This window comes from Lepidochelys kempii, chromosome 7 (assembly GCF_965140265.1).
Source record: "Lepidochelys kempii isolate rLepKem1 chromosome 7, rLepKem1.hap2, whole genome shotgun sequence".
Classification (NCBI taxonomy): Eukaryota; Metazoa; Chordata; order Testudines; family Cheloniidae; genus Lepidochelys; species Lepidochelys kempii.
This window is the reverse complement of record NC_133262.1, coordinates 38,654,716-38,677,576: the sequence shown is the minus strand read 5'-3', so window position 1 is coordinate 38,677,576 and position 22,861 is coordinate 38,654,716. Positions and strand designations below refer to the sequence as shown.

General features: G+C 40.9%; 1 protein-coding gene across 3 annotated transcripts in view; it reads right to left on the bottom strand.

Moving 5' to 3' along the window:
• TAMM41 (TAM41 mitochondrial translocator assembly and maintenance homolog) overlaps positions 1–22,470 on the bottom strand; it is a 39,429-nt gene extending 16,959 nt beyond the window's left edge. Inside the window, exons 1-5 of one of the 3 annotated variants that reach the window (XM_073352290.1) lie at positions 22,002–22,470; positions 20,400–20,579; positions 13,045–13,137; positions 4,664–4,814; positions 735–880 (exon numbers count right to left, since the gene is read on the bottom strand). In XM_073352290.1, coding sequence (XP_073208391.1) covers positions 735–880; positions 4,664–4,814; positions 13,045–13,137; positions 20,400–20,579; positions 22,002–22,139 — 708 coding nt within the window. In that variant the 5' untranslated portion in view covers positions 22,140–22,470. Of the gene's footprint in view, positions 1–734; positions 881–4,663; positions 4,815–13,044; positions 13,138–20,399; positions 20,580–21,100; positions 21,188–22,001 lie in introns of those variants that run through there. The other 2 variants (XM_073352288.1, XM_073352289.1) reach the window with 2 other exon arrangements.
• Between the last annotated feature and the right edge of the window lie 391 nt (positions 22,471–22,861).

Genomic DNA, 22,861 nt, shown 5'->3' with positions numbered 1-22,861 from the left:
TGAGTGAACAGATTGGACAGGACAACACACTCCAGTGTTGTGATGCAAGTCCACAATCACCTGCAACATGGGATGAGGGGTAATTCAAAAGGGCCGGCATTTTCATCTGGTACTTTCTGCTCTGATGATGCACTTTCAAACCAAAGTGTTATTCTTGGTCATCCACTTCCTCCACGACATTCTCGGGCTACCTGAATTCCAGGGATGGACTTCTGAAGTAGGGGCTATGGTGGGATGATGCCAGGACTCAGTTTGCGTTTGGTTCATTGAATTGTGTGGCTAGAACTCAAACTTCTTTGGGTTCACTGAAACCTAGGCTAATTTGGTTGCAGATAGTAATACTTAGAATTGGACAATAAATCACTTACTTGTTGCAAACCACCTGTTTTTGGCCATCATACTCCATAATCTGCTTCTTCTGAATGGCAGTCATCAAGCCACCTGTTTTAAACCAGCCTCCTCCCCCTTGCCAAGACTCCCTCATTCAGCAGCCACACCCAATGAGAGGTTGAATGGCAGTTTACTGTGCACGAGAGCTAAACCTCATTCTTATAGATTGGTATTTGTGCCAAGTTTGCTAACTGCTGGAAGTAGTTGAGTAACAGAAGCATAATAAATGTAAATGAGAAAAACTAGAGAAATTCACACTGGTGCATTGTGAGATTCTTGCTCTCTGTCTAAGTAATAAAGCAATTCCACTTGTGGGTTTAAAACATACAATGTAAACCATTTACCTCTAGCCTGCCCAGCTGGTGCTTATAAACCACTTGAGGGCACTCCTGTAATATGTTACTGTAGAGCTTCTGAAAATGGGGCACATTTTCTTTCACTATGTTTAGCACCTTTGATCTGTCTTCTCCAATTATCATTCTGAAATCACCTAAACCAAGGAAACAAAAATAGTTAACTGACAAAAAATCAGAAACAGAGAACACGAAGCCATGGAACACACAAGGGATTATCATAGCATAGAATTAGATACCAATCATCTGAAGCTGTTTATGCTCTGATTATTCCAAAACCACATGCACTCCTCAATGAGGACTGTCTTCTAATAATGAAGTACTTTTCATACACCTGCCAGCTCAAGGAGAATATCCTAGAGATTGTATCTGGTTCACACCATACTGTGCTTCCACTAGCCCACTGTGCTAATATTTTTACTGAATTAAAAAAAAACCAAAAACTACACAACACCATTAAGTCAATCCCATCTCTCTAAAATGGTTGAAAAGCCCAAATCCTTAACAAATGAAGTTCTTAGCACTCACATCACAATTTTGACAGACAGCCAAGTGTAAAGTTATACTGAGTAGTGCTGGTGCTTTAGATCCTAAAATAAGCACTTTAGAAATACCATAGGAAGAGATCAAATGCTTTGCACAGAAGTCAGTGGCAAGTGCATGCATGTATCTGAGGGCTGAATTTAGACCATAGTCAGCAGCGTTAGATCACATGACTAGGGTCACATTTCTCTAGGAATGAAATGCTTTGTAACGTATCTTAACACAACACAGGACTGAATATCTGTATTTTAGTATCTGTAATTTACACTTTTACTCATTTCCATCACCCCCCCCTCCCAATTTCCTTTTTCAATACATACTGGATAGTCAGTCCACGTAGTTCCTAATCCAATCAGTGGGTTTCAATGCATAGCAGACCCACTTGGCTAGCTCTGCAGCTCCTTCCCCCGCTTGCTGATGCTTCTAATCATCACATCTGTCCTGTCTCTTGTCCTCCCCCTCCTCCATTTATAGGAGGATAAAATTTTCTCCTGCTACATCCCTGAGGTGCAAAGTTCTGGGCTTCTCTCTTGGAAGGCCCTGCTGCGCCACATACCCTCTGGCCGCGTGCGCCCTCTGATCCTCACACCCCACCCCTCTTGCTCCCACTCCCAACCCTGCACACTGCTTCATCTTTCAGCTACCATTTTTCTCTTCTATCCTCCTCTCAGAAATGAAGACACTAGTAAGTATATCTTAGACATGGTAATTTTTCTTCCCTTAGGCAACATTTTATGCCTTTGTGATCATAACCACTAATATATATGCTCACCCGCTCTGATCAAACATTTGCCCTGCCCCCTAACCCCACTGCTCTTTTTCACTGGTAAGATTCTTCTGCTAAGCACTACACACCACTTCTTAGTTTTTCCTACTGCAAGACTGACATTACTTGTAATCTGGAAGTGCCTAGAGCAGTGGCTCTCAACCTTTCCGGACTACTTTTCTGTACCCTTTCAGGAGTCTGATTTACCTTGTGCATCTCCAAGTTTCACCTCACTTAAAAACTACTTGCTTATAAAATCAGACATAAAAATACAAAAAAAGTGTCACATCACACCATTACTGAATAATTGCTTTCTTTCTTATTTTTACTATATAATAGAATATAAATATTATACTTAAATTTCAGTGTATAGTATAATAAGCAGCATAAACAAGTCATTGTCTGTATGAAGTTTTAGTTTGTAATGACTTTGCTAGTGCTTTTTATGTAGCCTGTTGTAAAATTAGGCAGATATCTAGATGAGTTCATGTACCCCCTGGAAGACCTCTGTGTACCCTCAGGGGTACACGTACCCTGGTTAAGAACCTCTGGCCTAGAGGGTCCAAACGGAAACAGCCTCATCATAGAATCATAGAAGGTTAGGGTTGGAAGGGACCTCAGGAGGTCATCTAGTCCAACCCCCTGCTTGAAGCAGGACCAATCCCCAATTTTTGCCCCAGATCCCTAGATACTGCACTCAGTCTCCAAAACAACCATCCAGGAGACAGAGCTCACTCTAATTTGAATTACTGCACAGCTAATAGTATTATGTGAACAGCAACAAAATCTTGAATCAATTTTTGTTTCCCCACACTCAAGAGCTGAATATCTCAAGGCAGCAATTTAGTTTTATTATTTAGTTTAATGGATACTATGCACTCCTTAGCCTGTTCTCCCACAGCCTCCAAAGAAATAGTCCAAACAAACAGCTCTAGCTGAGAGCAAAACAAAGTTCCATCATGCCAAGCACAGCAAAACTTATAATCACTGTCTGCCCAAGATGCAGTGTGTCTCAGTGGTTTAAAAAGTAACTCCATAAAGCTCATGAACAACTTTATTAGGTAAAGAAATACAAAGAATCAGTGTCAAATGTACCATGTAAGATACTGGTTGTCTCAAAGGGATTGAGCAGGCAATATATAAAACAAGTTTCATCTACTGGGATTGTGAAAATAGTCAAGATTTAATACAACAGCAACAAAGCAAATAATAGAATCATAGAATACCAGGGTTGGAAGGGACCTCAGGAGGTCATCTAGTCCAACCCCCTACTCAAAGCAGGACCAATCCCCAATTTTTGCCCCAGATCCCAAATGGCCCCCTCAAGGATTGAACTCACAACCCTGGGTTTAGCAGGCCAATGCTCAAACCACTGAGCTATCCCTCCCCACCTCATCAACATTCACCTAATTTCTCAAACATCCCAAAATTGAAATTTTACCACTTCAATTTTATTCAGGCAGTAAAGCCAGTTCCAACATTTTTTAGCCAAATAAATGATCTCCTACTTTTGTATTAACTGTATCATTACTTACAATAGTCAAGAATTATCCTGACCGCCTGTGGTCATTGCAAATCCCACAGCACTTTTCAGAGAAGACTCAGATTCCAACTGGGGTGACTATGTAACCCACTAGTAAGTGTGCCTAGCTAAAACACCCTTTACCACTTCACTTAGATACAGTATTCTTTTTTCACTTCGTGAAATGCGTAATACTTTTCACCCCAGAGGGTGCTGCATTTCAGTGGTGGGTGAAGTGATTCATATATAACTTGTGGAGTGCTTTGAAGTCTTTTAAATGAAAACTTCTCTTATGAATAAACTCTTTTCTAATATTTTGGAAGAATGGTATAGAGGATTGCAAGAGGGAATATAAAATTACATGAGGATGGATTGTTTTAAAAACCGATAACTGCAAACTTGAATAGGATCTCCATAATTAAAATGGCAACTACATCTTTAGAAAAAGCTGTTGATAAAAAATAAGATGCTGAAGAATTTGATCACAAAACATAATATTTGACTAACAATAAATCTCTTTAGCATCTGTCAGAATACTGACTAGATAGACCTTACACAGCGGAGAAGGACACCACGTGTATTTTCAGGCCTTTGAAATATTAAAATCTAAAGTTTGCTGAGGTATCACATAGTAACATAAGAACAAGCTCATCCCCTTATTATCTTCAGGCACAAACTAAATTCTCAAGTGTGTTTTCAAGGTCTCCTGAAACACAGCAACTATCACTCAGCCTTACCTGAAGGGCATCTCAATATCTCCTTTGGAACCAAACTCTCATGAAGTTACTGGAGCATGAAATATTGTAGGCACAATGCAGTATGGTGGAACCTTGTTCCAGTTGAAATTGATAGAAAAACTCACACTGCATTAAAATGCAGGATCAGACCTTACACATCCTTCCTTAGCTCAACAAATGTATGAATAGTCACAGACTCACTGAGCCACTTCTATACTAGAGCTAACCATATATTAGACTTCCTATTATTTGTGGTATTATTTATGCAGTATTACAGCTCAAACTACAAAGTATGACATCTTACCAAACAAAGACTTTTTTTTCAAGAGAAACTTTAAATACATATACTAACCAGAGTAGGAGAGTCCTGCAATCTGCATATAGAGGTCTTCTTCAGAGAAACTTTCTGGCAACATGAGAAAGGCTGCTGTGACTGCACTCTTCAGATTGCTAAGTAGGGCAGCCTGCAGCTTGCCATTTTCATTCTGTGTCAGTATTTTCACCTGAAAAAAATCAAAATATTTGGGAGCAAGATTTCATCAGGAAAATACCTTTGAAGATAGACCAATAATTATTACTCAATCCAGTGTGTAAAAATAAACTACATTTATTTAAAACCATTCACATCATTATGATGTAATTAATTAACCCTAGAGCAGGGGTGGGCAAACTTTTTGGCCCAAGGGCCACATCGGGGTTGCAAAACGGTATTGAGGGCTGGGTAGGGAAGGCTGTGCCCCCGCAAACAGCCTGGCCCCCATCTGACTCCTCGCACTTCCCACCCCCAGTGCCCCACTCAGAACCCCCGACCCATCCAATCCCCCCCCATCCCCTGACCACCCGCTCCCTGGACCCCTGTCCCTAACTGCCCCCCAGGACCCCACCCCCTATCCAACCCCCCCAGCCCTGTCTCCAGACCACCTCCCCACTGAACCTCTGCCCCATCCAACCACCCTGTCTGCCCCCTGGGACCTCCTGCCCCTTACCCAACCCCTCCCTCCCCCTGCCCCCTTACCTTGCCACTCAGAGCGGCAGGACAGGCTTATCTGAAAGCCTGGGAGGTAGGCGGGCACAAGTCGTGCTGCCCACACAGGGGTATAGCTGCAGGAGAGGGGAGACAGCGAGGGAGTGAGGGGGCAGTGGAGACTAGCCTACCCGGCCGGGAGCTCAGGGCCCAGGCAGGATTGTCCGGTAAGCCGGACGTGGCCCGCAGGCCCTAGTTTGCCCACCTCTGACCTAGAGTGTGTCCATTTTCTATGTAAATGTTCCCTTTGCAGTACTAATACCATATAGTCACAAGACAGCAATGAGTGAAAGCTATTCGCTCTTCTCTTGTATCTACAGAGCTCTTTGCCTTCCCCTCTTTTAGAATCCTGGGATTAATCAAAATAACAATTCTGAGTGAGTGTTAAAAAGACACATCTGGTGAGGAAACAAGAAGTGACAGAAAACCTACTACACTAGTGTGAGAGAGAAGGAAGGAGTGAATAACGTGATAAGAGTGGAGCTCTCTCCCTGGTAACCAGGAAACTCATTCTCCCTTTATCCTTAACAGGCACCCTTGTGGTTTCTTTGGTCATCTACCATATGACAGGTTAGGAAATCCATGAAGTAGACCCTTACACAAATTAGTTCTCCTCTTAGGGCTGGTCTTCACTACTGGGGTAAGTTGACCAAAGTTACGCTACTCCAGCTACGGGAATAACTTCGGTCGACTTACCCTGGTGTCTTCACTGCGCTGAGTCGACAGGAGACGCTCTCCAATCGACTTCCCTTACTCTTCTTAGAGAGCTGGAGTACCAGGGGAGACCAGAGAGCGCTCTGCCATCGATCTAGCGGGTCTTCACTAGATAGTGATCATCAGATAGAGATTAATGGAGAGTCACACATGCAAACAGAGTGGAACACAGAAGTCGAGTACGTCTATACACCTCCGAGAGAAGTTTGCTCTTCCAAGGCAAAGCAGTGTTATTTCAACTGATTTGACTTAACTGTAGACCCTAACACCCTGAATAGAAAATGCATGTATTGGGACATAGGAGGCTGGTTGTTACCAGGATAAAACAAATCTTAATACAGAACCTTATGTCGACAAAGCTACTTTGGGCTACAGGAGAATAAACTTTCTTACTGTGGTTTCTAAATGCTCCTGTTGTTTCTGTTAGGCAATGCTGAATTGCTTTGCTTATAAGAAACAGATTTTCTAACAAGTGTGAGTGCTCCTGCAAAGCTACATGCATATTTGCAAGGGGTGACTATGGGTACAAGTCCCACTGAAAGTTAACGGGCTTGTGTGCCCAAGTTACTTAGGCACTTTTGTAAATCACACCTTGTGTCCACAAAAACCTGTCATTGGAGTGTACAATTTAGCAGCTAAGCATCTGTGTGATTATTTGCCATAACTCTGGTTTGTTTAAAGAAAAGTGGAGTTAGGAGGTGTGACTGGTGCATTGTGCATTTTTGCAAACACAGGCATTGTGCTATCCTTTGAACATCTTGCCCCAAATACGGTACAAAGAAATCCAAGGCCTCCTCCACCTTAATCACCTGTTTCTAATGGAACTTCCATATGATTTAAGAATGGAAAAGAAAGAATGAAAAAACAGCCAAAATCAGATTCTGTAAATGAAACTAACAAAGGAATTATCTAGTTAAAATATTTAATGCCTTATGTAGTTAGGATGTGGACAAAGAAAGGCCTGACAAACAGATTACGGCTAAAACTCCACTTTAAAACAGGGCTGAAATCAGAACAAAGTCCCAATACTCTATGGCAAATGTGACAACATATGCTTTTTTTTTTTTTAATTTTCCCCTGCATTTGAAGTGTGATGTAAAATCTAGACAATTGTTTTGAGAGTAAACTGGTTCACAGACGTTTAAGACAAATGTTTTTTATTTACCGTGCTTAATACTTTAGAGATATTGGCTTTACAAGCAAATATTTTAGGGTATTATTCTTCTCCCACAAACTACTGTATTTTTTCCTAGCATTAAAATTGATCTGAGAAGACAATGATGAAGTGTTAGACTACACTGGAAGAGTTACTGGTGAGCCTAAAATGAAGCTGAAAACATTTAAAACCATAGAACAAATGTTCTGAACACCTGCAGACTTATTCAAATGTGATCCACCAAACAACAACATGGGCTAGTCAAGGTGACAAACTGACTTATTGGCAATGCCCTAATGTTAGGGATTTTTGATCAAGCACTTTGGAAACTCACACAGACCAACTCAGAAATATATACTTTGCTCATCAATGCATGGAACTTCAAAATCTTTAAAAATGGATTGGAATATTGGTCTGGGCTGTGCAAAGAAACTACTCACAAAAAAATAAGTCACCAGAACTTTAACTAATGGGCAGAGAATGAGACTGATTCACTTGAGCATCTCATATATAAGTTTAGAGACAAAGTTAAAGAATTTTAGGTGACCTAGTCTGAATCTTTCAAGTGAAGAAAACAGATTCATTGAGAGGTTAATTGAGGGATAGTCTAGGGCAGTGGTGGGCAACCTGCGGCTCCCAATAGCTGCAGTTCACCATTCCTGGCCAATGGGACCTGTGGGAAGTGGCGTGGGCCGCAGGGACATGCTGGTCGCAGCTCCCCACAGCTCCCATTGGCCAAGAACAGTGAACTGCAGCCACTGGGAGTTGCATGCGGCCATGCCTGTGGACAGTCAACGTAAACAAACTGTCTCACGGTCCGCCAGCAGATTACCCGGATAGGCCGCGTGTGGCCCACGAGCCACAGGTTGCCCTCCACTGGTTTAGGGCTCCTAGGTTCCACAGTATACAAATACATGTTAGGTTATCCTTTTACCTTCCAGGATTCTAGGGGCCTGAAAATTAGGTCTATTGCACACAAAAGACCATGTTAACAAACCAACAAGGTTGTAAAGTTAAGTGCTCGAAAGTGAGGAAATGCAAAATTAAGGTTGATAGTGCAACCTGAAATTTGGCTTCCTTCCATGTATGCCATGATGTGCATATTTTTCCCACAGGACCCCTGCCTCATTCATTGCACAGAATGGACAGTGCTCACTTAATGAGTAGCTATTCAATGTTTTGTTTTCTCCTCGTTCAGTGGATGGCCCTAGACATTATTTCTTCTTATGTAATGTCTCCATCACTGGAGTTGTGCAACCATGGCAGCCCATTCTGTATGATCCTCTGCCAATTTCTTTGTGGATTGATATACCCCACCCAGGATATCATATTGTACATCCAAGGTCTTTTTCTGCCTTGGGTTCTGCCATCAACCTGCCTTTCCAGTGCCTATAGACAAATCTCCCACTAAACCCCCTAAAATGTGCCCTACAAATCATATCTTTGTCACAAGATCCAGTGTTTGTTGAGTTCCAGTCATCCCAATACTTTTTCGTTGGTTTCACAGTCTATCCATAATATTTTTAGAACCCTTCTACACCACCATAATTTGAAGAATGATACTTCCTGTATTATCTATTGTTTCAGTGTTTGTGTTTCACAATCATGATTTACCATACACCAAATATAAGTTTTTAGGATCAGAATTTAGTCTTCAGATTTATGTCCCTTTTGCTCTTGCTATTCTGGTGCTGACTTCGATATCTGAACTTCCATCTTCTGTAATGACGCATCCTAAGCAGCAATAATTTCTCACCTGCTGTGCATGGTTCACTGGAATCTTACATGTTTTCCCAGGATCGTTGCACTTTGCCACAGCTTTTGTCTTGTCCACGTTCAACTCTACACCATATTCTTTGCCTCATCAGACCTTCTTCTGAATCAGCCAACAGCACATAGTGAATGTTATTCACTCATTTTCCATACACCTTAATACCTTCTTCTGTTTCTTCAATTAATTGAACACTCAGTATAAATGTTGAATAAAGCTGGTGACATTACACAATCTTGTCTCATTCCTCTTTTGAGGTCTAATAAAGATCCTCAAACACAGATTAATCAAGTAAACCAGCTAATAATAGATGAAGACGTCATGGCAGCAATAAAGAGACTTCCAAATAGAAAAGGACCAGGTTGCGATGGAATAACGGCTGAATTGTTAAACAGCATAGAGAATGAAGGCTTGAAAGCCCTTACAGAGGTAATGAAGAGTATGTTTGAGACAGGTGAATTGCCAGAAGACTTTACAACCTCACTGTGTAGCCTAATACTCAAAAAGAACAATGCTAAGGATTATAAAGAATATAGAACTATCAGCCTAATATCACTTGCCTCTAAGTTGCTTTTGCAATCTGTTCAAGACCTAATGCAAGGGAAGACTAATAAGGAAATAAACAAAAAGAAAAAAAAACGGCTTCAAACGAAAAAGGCATGATAAACACCATTATGAACATGAAGCTAATATTAGAAAGATCAACCGTTTCTGTAGAAATGCATGCTGCTTTGATTGTTACATGTATGAGTTGTGCTTGGTTGTTACTGTAAGTTTTCTCTATATATACACAATGACACTGCAATATATATACACACACATGTAACATGAAAATGACCAATGTCAGAATGATACTTAATGAAGCTTTTATTCATCTCAGAAAATTCACTGAAATGCCACTTGTTCTAAGTAACATTATCTGGTTAGGTAGTACTGGAATTTTTTTTTTACATCTAGCATAATTACTTGAAGAAAACAAGCCAGTTATGAAGTAGCTAGTATTGTGTTTATCTGTTTCTTCAACATACGGCTAAAAAGGAAGTTGGCTAAACAACACTATATGTTGTGTTCAGAGTGAAAAGTCAATAGACTCTTGAGACACAGCCAAAGAGGCCTGGGAAAGAGTCTAAATAGCCATTTGTACCCTATTAGAGATGTCCTTATTTGAACTTAATGGATATCATTAACACTACAGTAAGAATATTCAGTTGAGGCAATTTATTTTTAAGAAAAAAATACTTGTAGCAAGAGTCAAGCCAAAAAAGGTTCAAGCCACAGCAAATGCTTCTGAGCACAGAGGTGTACTTGTGAAAAGGTTGGGTAGTTCTGAATCAGTACAGGCAACCTCCTTACAGCACAACACTAGAAACATGTTATTCTTTTGTAAGATTTGCCCCTCTACAAGAGAGGGGATGGGGAAGTCCATTTAAATAGTTTAAGTCAAGATTAATACGCCACCAGCCTTGTATCCAGAGAACTTGCTTTTGACACACTACTTTGCAACCAATGCTGTCTTGTAATATAAACAATCCAGGTTACTGTATCACCAACAAATTTAGAAATAAAAATAGCATCCTTATTATCCATGTTTACAGACAAAACAAAATTTCACTACAGTTGTTTTAAAAAGTTTGTATCAGAAGTTCAACAGCAGAAGTGAAACTCTGACCAACAAGAACAACCTAAAATGTGAAGCCTACAAAGAATCGGAACAAAGGTTTTTGCTCAGAAATTCTCTAAGTAACATTGTATAAAACTCCTCATTCCTATTAAGTAGCAAAGTCTTGCAGATTTTAGTTCTAGACATGGATGGGTATGAAAAGGAAAGATGGTTTGAGGCTTCAATGAACATAGCTCAAACTTGAGCAAAAGAGCAAACCCTGCAGTCCTTACTCAGCCAGAACTCCCATTAGCTTAATGGGAAGGACTCAAACCAATCATTTCTTCCCCCTATCAAGCACATATGCTTGAAAGGCTATTTCTCATGGACAGTCCTAAACATCAAGTGTCTAACTCCATTGTGATGATGGGTGTGTGTGTGGAATTTATCCTAATTGCAAGTTCAACCGTAAAAAAGTGAAAGTTCTAAAATGCCACAATAGCCTATAACAACAAATGGTGATGGGAAAAGGTACGAAAGGGAGACAAGAAGACTGAATTAGTTCAAAAGGGCCTACTGATATAACTCAAGGACTGTGTTATCATGATGCCTGGGAAACCAGAGAAGTGTGGGACTGGAAATCAGTGAATCAAAATTCATGTGTCAGAAATTAGACCTAACTGGTGGACAAAATAATGAGGGGATGGACTATTCCGCCCATCATTCCCATTTGGGGTCCTCAAAAAGAGACCTGGGGGGGGGGGGGAGAAACTGGCTACTGCAACGATGGCTGACTGAAAGAAGGGGAAGGAATGACCTTCATTATCATTACTGCCACCCCAACCATCTCATAGGATCCCAGGATTCAGTGTGACAATATTGTGCCTTCGTCATCCTGATCCTAACACGTGTCCTGAGTCGACCAGGCCAAGAGAGGACCCAGCTGACCAGCTCCAGCTTTACTGGCTCCAGCTGAACCCCAACCACCACCCAGGATGTGAGGCTGTCACAATCCCTACACCCCCATGTGTGTTTTACTTCCCCACTTTAAGTTTAGCTCTTTCCCATTTCTCTTCATTTGCCCTCTGTTTAATAAGAGTCTGGCTAAGACAGTCAAGACTGCATATTTTGCAACACTGCTATACACCTGTGACCAGAAGGAGGCAGCTAAAAGCAATGCCCTAAACAGTACAATGTTGGTGCAAGTTTGCCAAGTCACCAAGTGGCTGATAAGACCATGTACTGTGCCAGTGTTTTTCCAGCAGTGACGCAGGAAATGAGAATCAACACCAGAGACAGAGGCAGAGGCTTCATTTTTCATCTTTGCTGTTCTTTTCTCTCCCCTCTTGTGTGCATGTTTTATTTTGTCTTCCAGAAAATACTATAATGGCAGCAGCTCTAGCCCATCTCAACTACCTTCTTCTCTTTTCCCCAAAAATAACAGTTAACGCTATTTTTAATATTACCTAAAGGACTGTCAAAAAACGGGGGTTTCTTTCCAAAAACTCTTCTGCTAAAGGAAAAGGGAACAAGAGATGATGTTAAAATAAAAGCCTTACTTCAAATTTTATATTTCAAATATTTGAACAGTTTTTTTCATTATCTTCAATAAAAAATGTTTAAAAGGATGTTTAATGTTGTGTTTGCCATGATACTTAGCAGGCTGAGGTCACTGTATATTAAACCCCAAACCTTATTTTAAACTGTTTAATGTTGGACAGTGACAGGGTCATGCTAACACCTTTGACTCTTCGGTATCTACATTCCATCTAAATTAATACAACTCTGCCTTCCATTATGAGCGTACAACTCCCACTGAAGTCAAGAAGGGATGCAGAAAGTGAGGCTTGCACATGATAGAAAGGCAGAATATCTCAAAAGCTGTAGCAAAAATAAGTAAAAATGAAAATAATTTTTTTTTAATCGTTGAAGTTATTTGGAAATTCAGAGATCTTTCAGATTTTTTTCAATGTACTATGTGTCTGGAGATTCAGACTATATTTATCTATATATTCCAGCATATTACATGGAAGACTCCTTACCTCACTCCAGTAATTTAAGCAAAACGGAGAGGAAGAATTCAGCAACTGAGCTGAAATACTTCCCTTTTAATTGCTTGCTTAAAACTGATTTTTGTATTATTATAATCAGCTCCCTATATTTTATTGTTTTCTCCAAGTTAACTTATATCTGCTGCCATCTAGAGGTCTGAAAGAACACTTGACACATACAGTCATTTAAAAGTGTGTATCAAACTTTTCATGACACTGACCTGAAGACAGACTATCCAAGCATCTCTTATGCATCAGTTTGTACCATTAAATGAAGGTATTATAAAAAGACAATTAACTAGAGCCTGACCAACTGAAATCATCAACACTACTTTCTGCAGCATTTGATCATCTTCCACCTCAGTAGTTTCCTGTGTTTCAAAGACACAAGCCAGCTGAACAGAATAAGATAGTTACCGGCTTTTGCAGACGTCCAGCAACATAGAGAGTTTTCCAGTGAAGCAGATCGTCAATCAGCGCATCAGTGCCAATTACGCCATATTTTATCATCTGAAAAAACAAAATAGAGGGTCTCACACAATTGTTTGTTACAAACTGGCTGCATCAGGTAAAAAAGTCTGGTAAAAAAAAAGTCATTAATTCACAGAAATGTAAATCTCTTAAGTAAAATATAAAAACACAAATATTAACGGTTTACTGGTTAGAGAACTAAATGAAAATATCACACTAACAGTTGCCAACCCCACAGGACTGTCCTGGAGTCTCCAGGAATTAAAGATTAACCTTTAATTAACTACTGTCATGTGATGAAACCTTCAGGAACACATTCAACCAGCATTGGCAACCGTTGTAGAACTCTACCTTGCAAGGCATCTAAAATGTATGAAGTTTTCTTTCCAGTGGATCCTAACCAAAACACAAAAAGATCTTTATTGACCCTCCAGACAATGCACTGAATGGGCATGAACATCACACTACACTCTCTCACTCAGATGGTCACTTCAAATCATGGTTGAGATATATTGCTCAATCATACTTAAAAACAGGCCATTTATTCTGTGATTCTGCAAATAACTCACTTGATTCTTTCATTACATGTACGTAGAGTACCTAGCACAATGAGGCCCTAGTCCCTGAAGGAGCTCTCTAGTTGCTACTGCAATGCAAATAAATGGATTATTACAAAGTACCTTTTATTTCAGCAGTAATTCCTCTGATAATGATCAAAATCCTCTAATAAGAATTTGATCCAACTGATTTATTTTAAGTCTTGCATTTATGCTTTCACTTTTAGCCAGCTGCTTTTTCCTTAGGACAGTACTTAGAGAAGGAAAGACAGCCATGTGGTTACAACATAAGACAGGGAGTCAGGAAATGTGAGCTCCATGCCCACCTTCATAATATGAGAATGATGTTCACTTCAAAGAAGGGGTCATAATTTACTAGTGTTTCTAAAGAACTCTGAGTTTCTTCAATGGAAGCTGCTATTCAAGTAATAGCAGCAAGAAATAAAACCAATCAAGTCCTATTTATTGCTGTATGCACCTGTGTCAAGGTTCCTTCCCCACTCTGAACTCTAGGGCACAGATGTGGGGACCTGCATGAAAACCTCCTAAGCTTACTTTTACCAGCTTAGGTTAAAACTTCCCCAAGGTACAAACTATTTTACCGTTTGCCCTTAGACTTCCACTGCCACCACCAAACTTTATCTGGGTTCCTGAGAAAACGTTGTTTGGAAACGTCTTTCCCCCCAAAATCCTCCCAACCCTTGCACCCCACTTCCTGGGGAAGGTTTGGTAAAAATCCTCACCAATTTGCATAGGTGACCACAGACCCAAACCCTTGGATCTTAGAACAATGAAAAAGCATTCAGTTTTCTTACAAGAAGACTCTTAATAGAAGTAAAAAAGAATCACCTCCGTAAAATCAGGATGGTAAATACCTTACAGGGTATTTAGATTCAAAACATAGAGAATCCCTCTAGGCAAAACCTTAAGTTACAAAAAAGTCACACAGACAGGAATATTCATTCTATTCAGCACAGCTATTTTCTCAGCCATTTAAAGAAATCATAATCTAACACATACCTAGCTAGATTACTTACTAAGTTCTAAGACTCCATTCCTGTTCTGTCCCCGGCAAAAGCATCACACAGACAGACACAGACTCTTTGTTTTTCTCCCTCCTCCCAGCTTTTGAAAGTATCTTGTCTCCTCATTGGTCATTTTGGTCAGGTGCCAGCGAGGTTACCTTTAGCTTCTTAACCCTTTACAGGTGAAAGGATTTTTCCTCTGGCCAGGAGGGATTTTAAAGGTGATTACCCTTCCCTTTATATTTATGACAACCTGCAATTTAGGGTTCCCATACACTGGTCCCGTGATTTATTTCGTTTTGAAGGATTCTACCAAATGCAAAGTATCCTCTATTGTTAAAATAGGTAACCCAGCTGAAAATGTCACTGTCACAAATCTACCAAATATTAAGTGAGGCTGTTACATATAAATACAGATATTTGTATATTCCAGAAGCAAAACACTTCATTAAAAACAAACAAACAATCATTAAGATTGCCAAGTGACAACACTGACATTTCAATACCTGCCACATTTATACAACCCAAGCAAGGAAATAAATGTTAAGATATATAGGCATTGTAAGCTTTAGTATGACCAAGGTGTTCTTGACAGGCAATGGCACAACAAGGGACAGAGTCCCACTTCCCAACAAAGAGCACCTGGAAGGATGGTGATACACCAAGCCCAGGGGGATGATGCAAGCTGCACTGTTCATGCTAAACCTGCTGGATAGGAGATGTAGTGCAGGGAGGAAAACCTGCTTCCTTGCCACAACACTGAAGATGTGATTTTACCAGGCAGATAAAAGGATTCAAAGAAATATCAAACACCGGAAAACACGTGAAGAGAACAAATTTTGATACTGCTCTCTAAAGGCCCTTACTCATTTTAAACAAAGTTTTCAGTAAACATTTCAGTTGCAAGGACACCTAGAATGGTGAAAGCCTGATGATTTATCCTTTTCACAGTTAAAAGAGGAATTCAAAATGAGACTTCTAATGGGATTTGATGCTATCTTAACACAGCACAAACAGGCAGAACCAAGACTGGATATGCTGGTTCTTCAGATCAAGACTACAGGCCTCTGCTGCTTAAACTCATAGATTGGTTGGCTGCCAGCTAGAAATACCCCAATGTTCTTAACTACAAATAGTCAATAAAAAGCAACCCTCTCACACAGACATAAAATTTAGACTGGAAACAAAGTGCAAATTTTTAATAGTAAGGGTAAATGACCATTAGAACAATTTACCAAGGGTTGTGGTGAATTCTCCATCACTGGCCATTTTTAAATTAATTATGCATGTTTTTCTAAAAGACATGCTCTAACTCAAACAGGAATTAATTCAGGAAAGTCTTATGGCCTGATATATAGGAGGTCAGACTAGATTATGACAGTGGTCCCTTCTGGCTTTATAATCTAAGAATAAAAGCCTCTTGTTTACCCCCAGCAAATTTTATGAAGATTCACGTCAGTGCTAACCCCACTTCAATTGCTCTGATGGAAGTCTCACAGTGAGACTTTGGGGGCTTCAGAGGTTTATGCCAACTTGACAGTTAAAGCGGCTTCTCCCATTGTAATAAAATAATGTTGGAATAAAATAATAGGATGAAAAAGTTGCTATCTTCTAATATGCTGAAGTACATTGTTCAAGTTTTCAAAAGGTTTTAAATCTATTTTATTTCTCAGTGCTTTGTATGTTTTCACACAGAAGCTAGATGATGCCTATCTAGCATAACCGACTACTACACATCCAAAAGTCACTATCATTCTTATTCTTCAATTCCTACACAACACAGTACTATAAGACCTCCTAAACACTTGCAGGCAGTAGAATGGCTTTTATAGAATGAGCTGCGGAAGGACCTCTGCTTAACTCTGAAAGTGCAAGAAGTGGATTCCAAGGCTCAAAGGAATTTACCATCATTCCAAGGTACCCGATACAGAAGTTCAGGGGAAGGGAAATGAATAAAAATAAGTAACATACCACTACTCAATTTTTATTAAGTTGGGCTCTGAACACTGAGCCTGGTACAATAATTTCAAAAGAAGGCTTAGGCTAAATGTCCCACAACTCATGAAGGGATGCAGTTTGATTTCTACCATCATCCATCAACATTAAACCTCTTCAGCAAATTAGCAATGACATATACACTGGGAAGGGAGGGAGCGGAAGGCCCCTTCATGAGAGCAGATAATCCCACTGAAAAAGAACACATTAGTGGATAGCACAAAGAGTGAGCAATATACAGGAAGACAGAAGAGATAACATGGAGCCCCTTACTTTTTCAAAGCATTGTCGAATATTAACCAATTAATTGGCACAACATCCTTGTGACTGTCCCCATTTTACAGATAGGGAAACTGAGGTACAGGGATCAGTGACTTACTGAAGGTTACCATCCCCTGCAGGTTGGGGGAGCAGAGGAAGCAAGCAAGAAGGTTAGATGAAAATAAGTTGTGACAGGACTGGACTGTGTACCAGAGAAACTTTATATTCAAACTATTCAATTCACACTCTCCCCAGGGAACCTACTGGTAGCAGCATTACCTAGAATGGGAAAATCCATTAGAACTCTAAAGGCAAACAGAAATTGGCTGAAGTCCTTTTCTCCAGAAATCAGCAATCCTTTCTAGACCAAGTGGATTGAGAAGATAGACAATATGCTGTTAACATGTCCTTTCTAGAATCAAAATTAAAACAAATTAACTCTAGGATCAATAACACTGAAGCAAAACTAAATTATATATATATTCAAAATAAACCTAGTCCAGATGGACTTGACCCTTAAGAAAACTGAGTGATAAATTACAGAATAGTCAACTATAAAAATTAGTGCCAATAAAATTGTGATTCAAATGGCCGCACAACAATTATGTCAATACTTAATTCTCTTGTAGCTATATTGTTTTGTTGATGACGGCTATATTCTTGTGACATGGCAATATTCTGATCCCAATAGCTTTTCAAGTTTTTTAAGTAACTAGAACAGTTTCAAATTTCAATGTACTCTAAGTTCAAAAGCTATGTTCATAAAAACTCTATCAACAGATAAAACAGTACTGATCTTAGTACTAAGTGATTAGAAGAGTTATACACTTAATTGGTAACATTTTGTACAAAGTGGCAAATCATTATGAAAACCTCTTGATATTCGACAGTGACATTAATGATGATGAACTCTTTCAGTACTAATGTAAATGTAATGAGCAGTTACAATGGAATTTCATAGTAGTCAGTGTTAATCAATGACTACTTACCGTGAAGTAACATCACAAAATAAAGCCTTCACAGTAAAAAAGATTATATACCAAGATTTAAAGTATTTAATTAAAAACTCTACCACCCAATTCTGCATGAATTGAGTTCATGCAATCCTAATCTACCAGAGAAGGTAATTCCAGCTGCTTCTCATAACAGTTTTTTCAAATTCAATTATTGCTTGAGTATTGTAATTCTACTGTACGTGGTCTGTGTTTTATGTAAGGGTATCTTGCATGTATGTTTTAAAGAGCTAACTCAATACAATGCAGGTTAATTTTATAATTCTCCTGCATTGCCCCATTAATCCTAGAAAACCATGATGAAGAATTAAGATGACATTTTGGTCAGTGTCTTTTTTTAATTATATGGCATTATTTAATGGAAAAGCTCTATAGAGGTTAATAGAGAAAGGGTGAAATCCATAGGGTTCCAAAGAAACTACACTACAAACCTAAAGAATTTAACAGGAAATTGTGACAGGATCCCTACCTCTGCATGATTTGTTTAAGGATTTAATAGAATGGTTATTATTTTCTACTAAGTGCCATAAGTTTTGAAAAAAATTGACCAGTGCATACACTCGATGGTATGATAGTTGGGATAGATCAGAGTGCATGGTAGGATGTCACAGCAGAACAGGAGCTATGTTCTGCAACTTTGGGAGGCTTAAAACAGAACAATAAAATGTTAAATTTAGGACCAAGTTATGTGCAGAATAATCCCTACCAATTTTTGCTATTTGGGGTAGTCAGTATATAATTCTATCAGAGTTGCAGGTCAATTTCAATAGAAGGATTCACTCCGAAGAGTTTGTTTCCTGTCAATCATAAGTTAAAGTAAAGCAGCCTAAATAATGTAACATAGACAGCATATTTCTGTACATCCCAGGATTCCAATGATTACTAACAGTGTCAAAGTAACTCCAGAACCATTCTTAACAGACCATGCATGAACATAATGGAGACCGTCCAAAAGCTGTCATCACCACACAAGGGTGAAGGGAAAAGCAAGAGTGATGGGTAGGAGTAATAACAGAAGTCTTTATAGCAAAGATGCTGCTCCTGCTCCCCTCAAAGTCAAGTTAAAAAAGCTTTACTTCAAGAGGACCAGGATTGGACCCACAATTCATATCTCCTCCAAGTGCCTTACACACATGAAATACATTAGAGGGCCTCTCTCTCTACCTCTAAATCAGTGAGATGGGTTTTTTGGTGAATGTCTAGTCCAGGGGTGGCCAGCCTGTGGCTCCAGAGCTCTTCAGAAGTTAATATGCGGCACCTTGTATAGGCACCGACTCTGGGGCTGGAGCTACAGATGCCAGCTTTCCAATGTGCCAGGAGGTGCTCACTGCTCAACCCCTGGCTCTTTCATAGGCCCTGCCACCACTCCACCCCTTCCCACCCTCTCCCCTCAGCCTGCAGTGCCCTCGCTCCTCTCTGCACCCACGAGCCTCCTGCACACCACAAAACAGCTTTTCAGGGAGGGAGGGGGAAGTGCTGATCTGCAGGGCTGCGGGTAGGTGGGAGACATTGGGAGCGGGGGATGGAGCTGATGGGGGGCTGCTGATGTATTACTGTGGCTCTTTGGCAATGTACACTGAAATTCTGGCTCCTTCTCAGGCTCAGGTTGGCCACCCCTGGTCTAGTCACTTATCCCATGCTCACCCTGGTACCGCAAGCCTGAAATTCCTTAGCAAAGTCACAGTTGGCTGCAAATGTAGTTTTTCCTATGTCCTTCATTCCACTTCCTGCTTTTGGTGAAGAGATGGAATTTGATTTTCTTGTCGTTACCACAGGTTGAGAACAATTTGAAACAGCACTGAGGAGGTGGAAAGTCACAAACACACACACATCAACACTACTTGTTTGGACACAGATGTTGGAGTATGACTAGATAGAATAAATATTACTCCCTGTGTTAAAATGACAGGGAATCAGAGGTTAAATAAGACAGATGTCAACTATGTTATGTTATATTTGCGTGGACATCAAAATACAAACAATCCACTCTGCTCTGTGAATTGGCCAATCTCTGAATCTAGATCTCAGTTTTCCCATTTGTAAAATGGTGACAATACTTGCCTCCTTCCCACATTGAAGGCTGTAATGTGTTTAGAATTATCGCTGAGAAAAAGAATACAAGTTCAGCTATTATTGTGAACGTGCTTTACTTTAACTGCTGAGTCTAATTGTTGCTTTTATTGAGCACAATGTTGTCTCCTGTTTTCTTTCCAGGATTTAACACATTACTCTGTAAAACAGCTTGAGACACTGAATATTAAAGATGCTATGTAGAACTGAAGCTTTTATTTAAGTGCTTAAGTATCAGTCAAGGATCAGCTAGTATCTGTAACATAAATGCAAACTGCAATTTTTATTTCCTGAACAGAGGCTACCCTAGGCTAGTCATTCCAATATTCTAAATGTAAACATTTGATCTATAGAAATTAGTCACAACCTATTGTACTTACCCTACCATTACATCGCACTAAAGTATTGTAGTAAATCCCTGCTCCACAGCTCTGTATATTACTGATTTGCTTTGGCCCAAAAAGTTTTAGGAAAGAATAATGACTCCTATTCTTTAGCAGGTTCATCATATGCCAAGTGACAGAATCATCCACAGCAAACACGAAGTCCAGCATATTGTGCTACAAGGTAAATAGAAAAAAAGATACTGTTACATATAGTTTAGGAAACAAGCTATATCCACTCTAAGATTCTACTGATCTTCACATAATGCCCAGCGATGATAATAGCAGACAGCAACACACAGCCAGAACATAACCAACCCATAACTTGCTTAAAGAAAAAAAAATCAGTTAAGTCATGTCCAACACATTTCTATATAAGACAAATCTTTGCATGAGAATCTAACCTAATTTTTTTCCTTTGGAGTTCTCAATGCTTGGAAAATTACACACAAACCCCAACTCTCAGTAGACTTTTTTTTTTTTTTTAATTCAAACTTTACCTGCAATCAGTTGTTTCTGACAACAAAAGATTTGTGATGAAATAACAGTTTGAAAGGAACTCCAAACCCAGGAGACTTGTTACCTAAATACAACATAGACTAGCTAGTTAAGAACAGTTTTAGTTATTATATAACTAGTTATTATATGTAACATTTTGAGATATGCTGAAAGTTCTTGAGGAATGACTCTCTACATGCCTTGCCATTTCTGGACCGGTCTGAGTTGCTCAGTGAATCAGTGATCGAACAGAGTTGGTACAAAGTTGAACAGACTTGTTAAATCTTCCAAGTTATTCGCTCTTCCTCCCTTCTTCATGTTTGTGGGGAACAATATTAAAAATGTAAAATTCTTATTTTTCTTCCTTTGCATCTTGTGGGGAGGAGCAAGAAGAAGGAGACTTGATTTAGTTTGCTTGGAAAATAAAACCCAGTGAAAAGGCAAACTATGCCCATGCACAAAATCATGGAGTTTGGCCAATTTAAAAGAAAATAAAAGCTTTTGGCAGTCAGAGATTTAAGGTCGCCCCGAGCATGGGACTGTGTGCCTGACCATGTTCACTAACGCACTGAAGGTCTTATCTTCTATGAATTTATCTATTTTTTTAAAACAGAGTTATACTTTTGGCCATCACAACATCCCCATGGCAATGAGTTCCACAGGTTAGTTGCTCACTATGTAAAAAAGTACTTCCGTTTGTTTGTATTAAACCTGCGGCCTATTAATTTCATTGTGTGACCCCTGATTTTTGTATTGTAGGGAAAGGGTAAATAACACTTCTCGATTCACTTTTTCCACACTTTCAGCTCGGAAAAAGAGAGGACTAAGGGAACTGCCTCTCTGGGTGCATTCCAGGGATATTAATCTGTTAAGGGCAATGCCCCTGCCTGGTCCCCCAGAATGCACTGGGGGGGAGGTGATAACAACCCGTGGCCGGGAATGCCCCCCCCTCCCCCCCGGTGCACTGGGGGGTGATAACCCGTAACCGGGCAATGCCTCCCTCCCTCCCTCCCTCCCCAGTGCACGGCGGGGCGGGAGGGGGTGATAACCAGTAACCAGGGAAATGCTCTGCCCGGCCCCCAGCTGCACAGTCCCGCTTACCACGCTCTGGCTGGGGGCGGTCCCCGCCTGCCGGAAGACCCCGGACCCATAGGCGAAAGCCAGGCTGAGCTCCTGGGGGAAGTGAGCCAGGATCCTCCGGAACTGCACCCCCGAGCCGGGCAGCGCTGGCAGCGCCATGAGCGCGGGGCCCGGCAGCAACTGGCGCCTGCGCCCTGCGTGCGGCGGCGGCGGCTGGGCGGAGCGCGGCGCGAGCCCGGCCCGTGTCCCGGCTTCGCCGCCAGCAGCTGACAGGAGACGACGGCGCAAAGGAGCGAGAGGGGCCGGCGCCCCTTGGGGAGGCCAGCCAGGCCCACAGCGCCCCAGCTACGGCCTGGGTCGCAGGAGCCGGTGGCGCCCGGACCGCTGTGGTGCGTTTTCCCCTTCGGCCCATAACCCAGTGTCCCTGCTCTCCCAAACGGAGCGGCCCTGCGCCCGCCAAATCCCCACTCGCAGTCCCTGCACTCCCCGCCCCGACCCCTGCGCATGCACACCTAGTATCCCGGCCGCACCCCCTATCCACGTCCTCTGCGGTTCCCATGCCCCTGCACTCCCAATTCCCCACCCACAGGCCCTACACCTTTCGTACACCCAGGGCTCCTGCACATCCAGATTTCCTGAGGTTCCCCTTTACCCACCCCCGGGCTCCTTAACTCCAGATTTCTACTGGTTTTTATGCTGTGCAAAGAAAGTAACAGAACACCACTAGCCGTCACCTTCAACCCCCAGCTAAAACCTCTCCAGCGCATCATCAAGGATCTACAACCTATCCTGAAGGACGACCCATCACTCTCACAGATCTTGGGAGACAGGCCAGTCCTTGCTTACAGACAGCCCCCGAGCCTGAAGCAAATACTCACCAG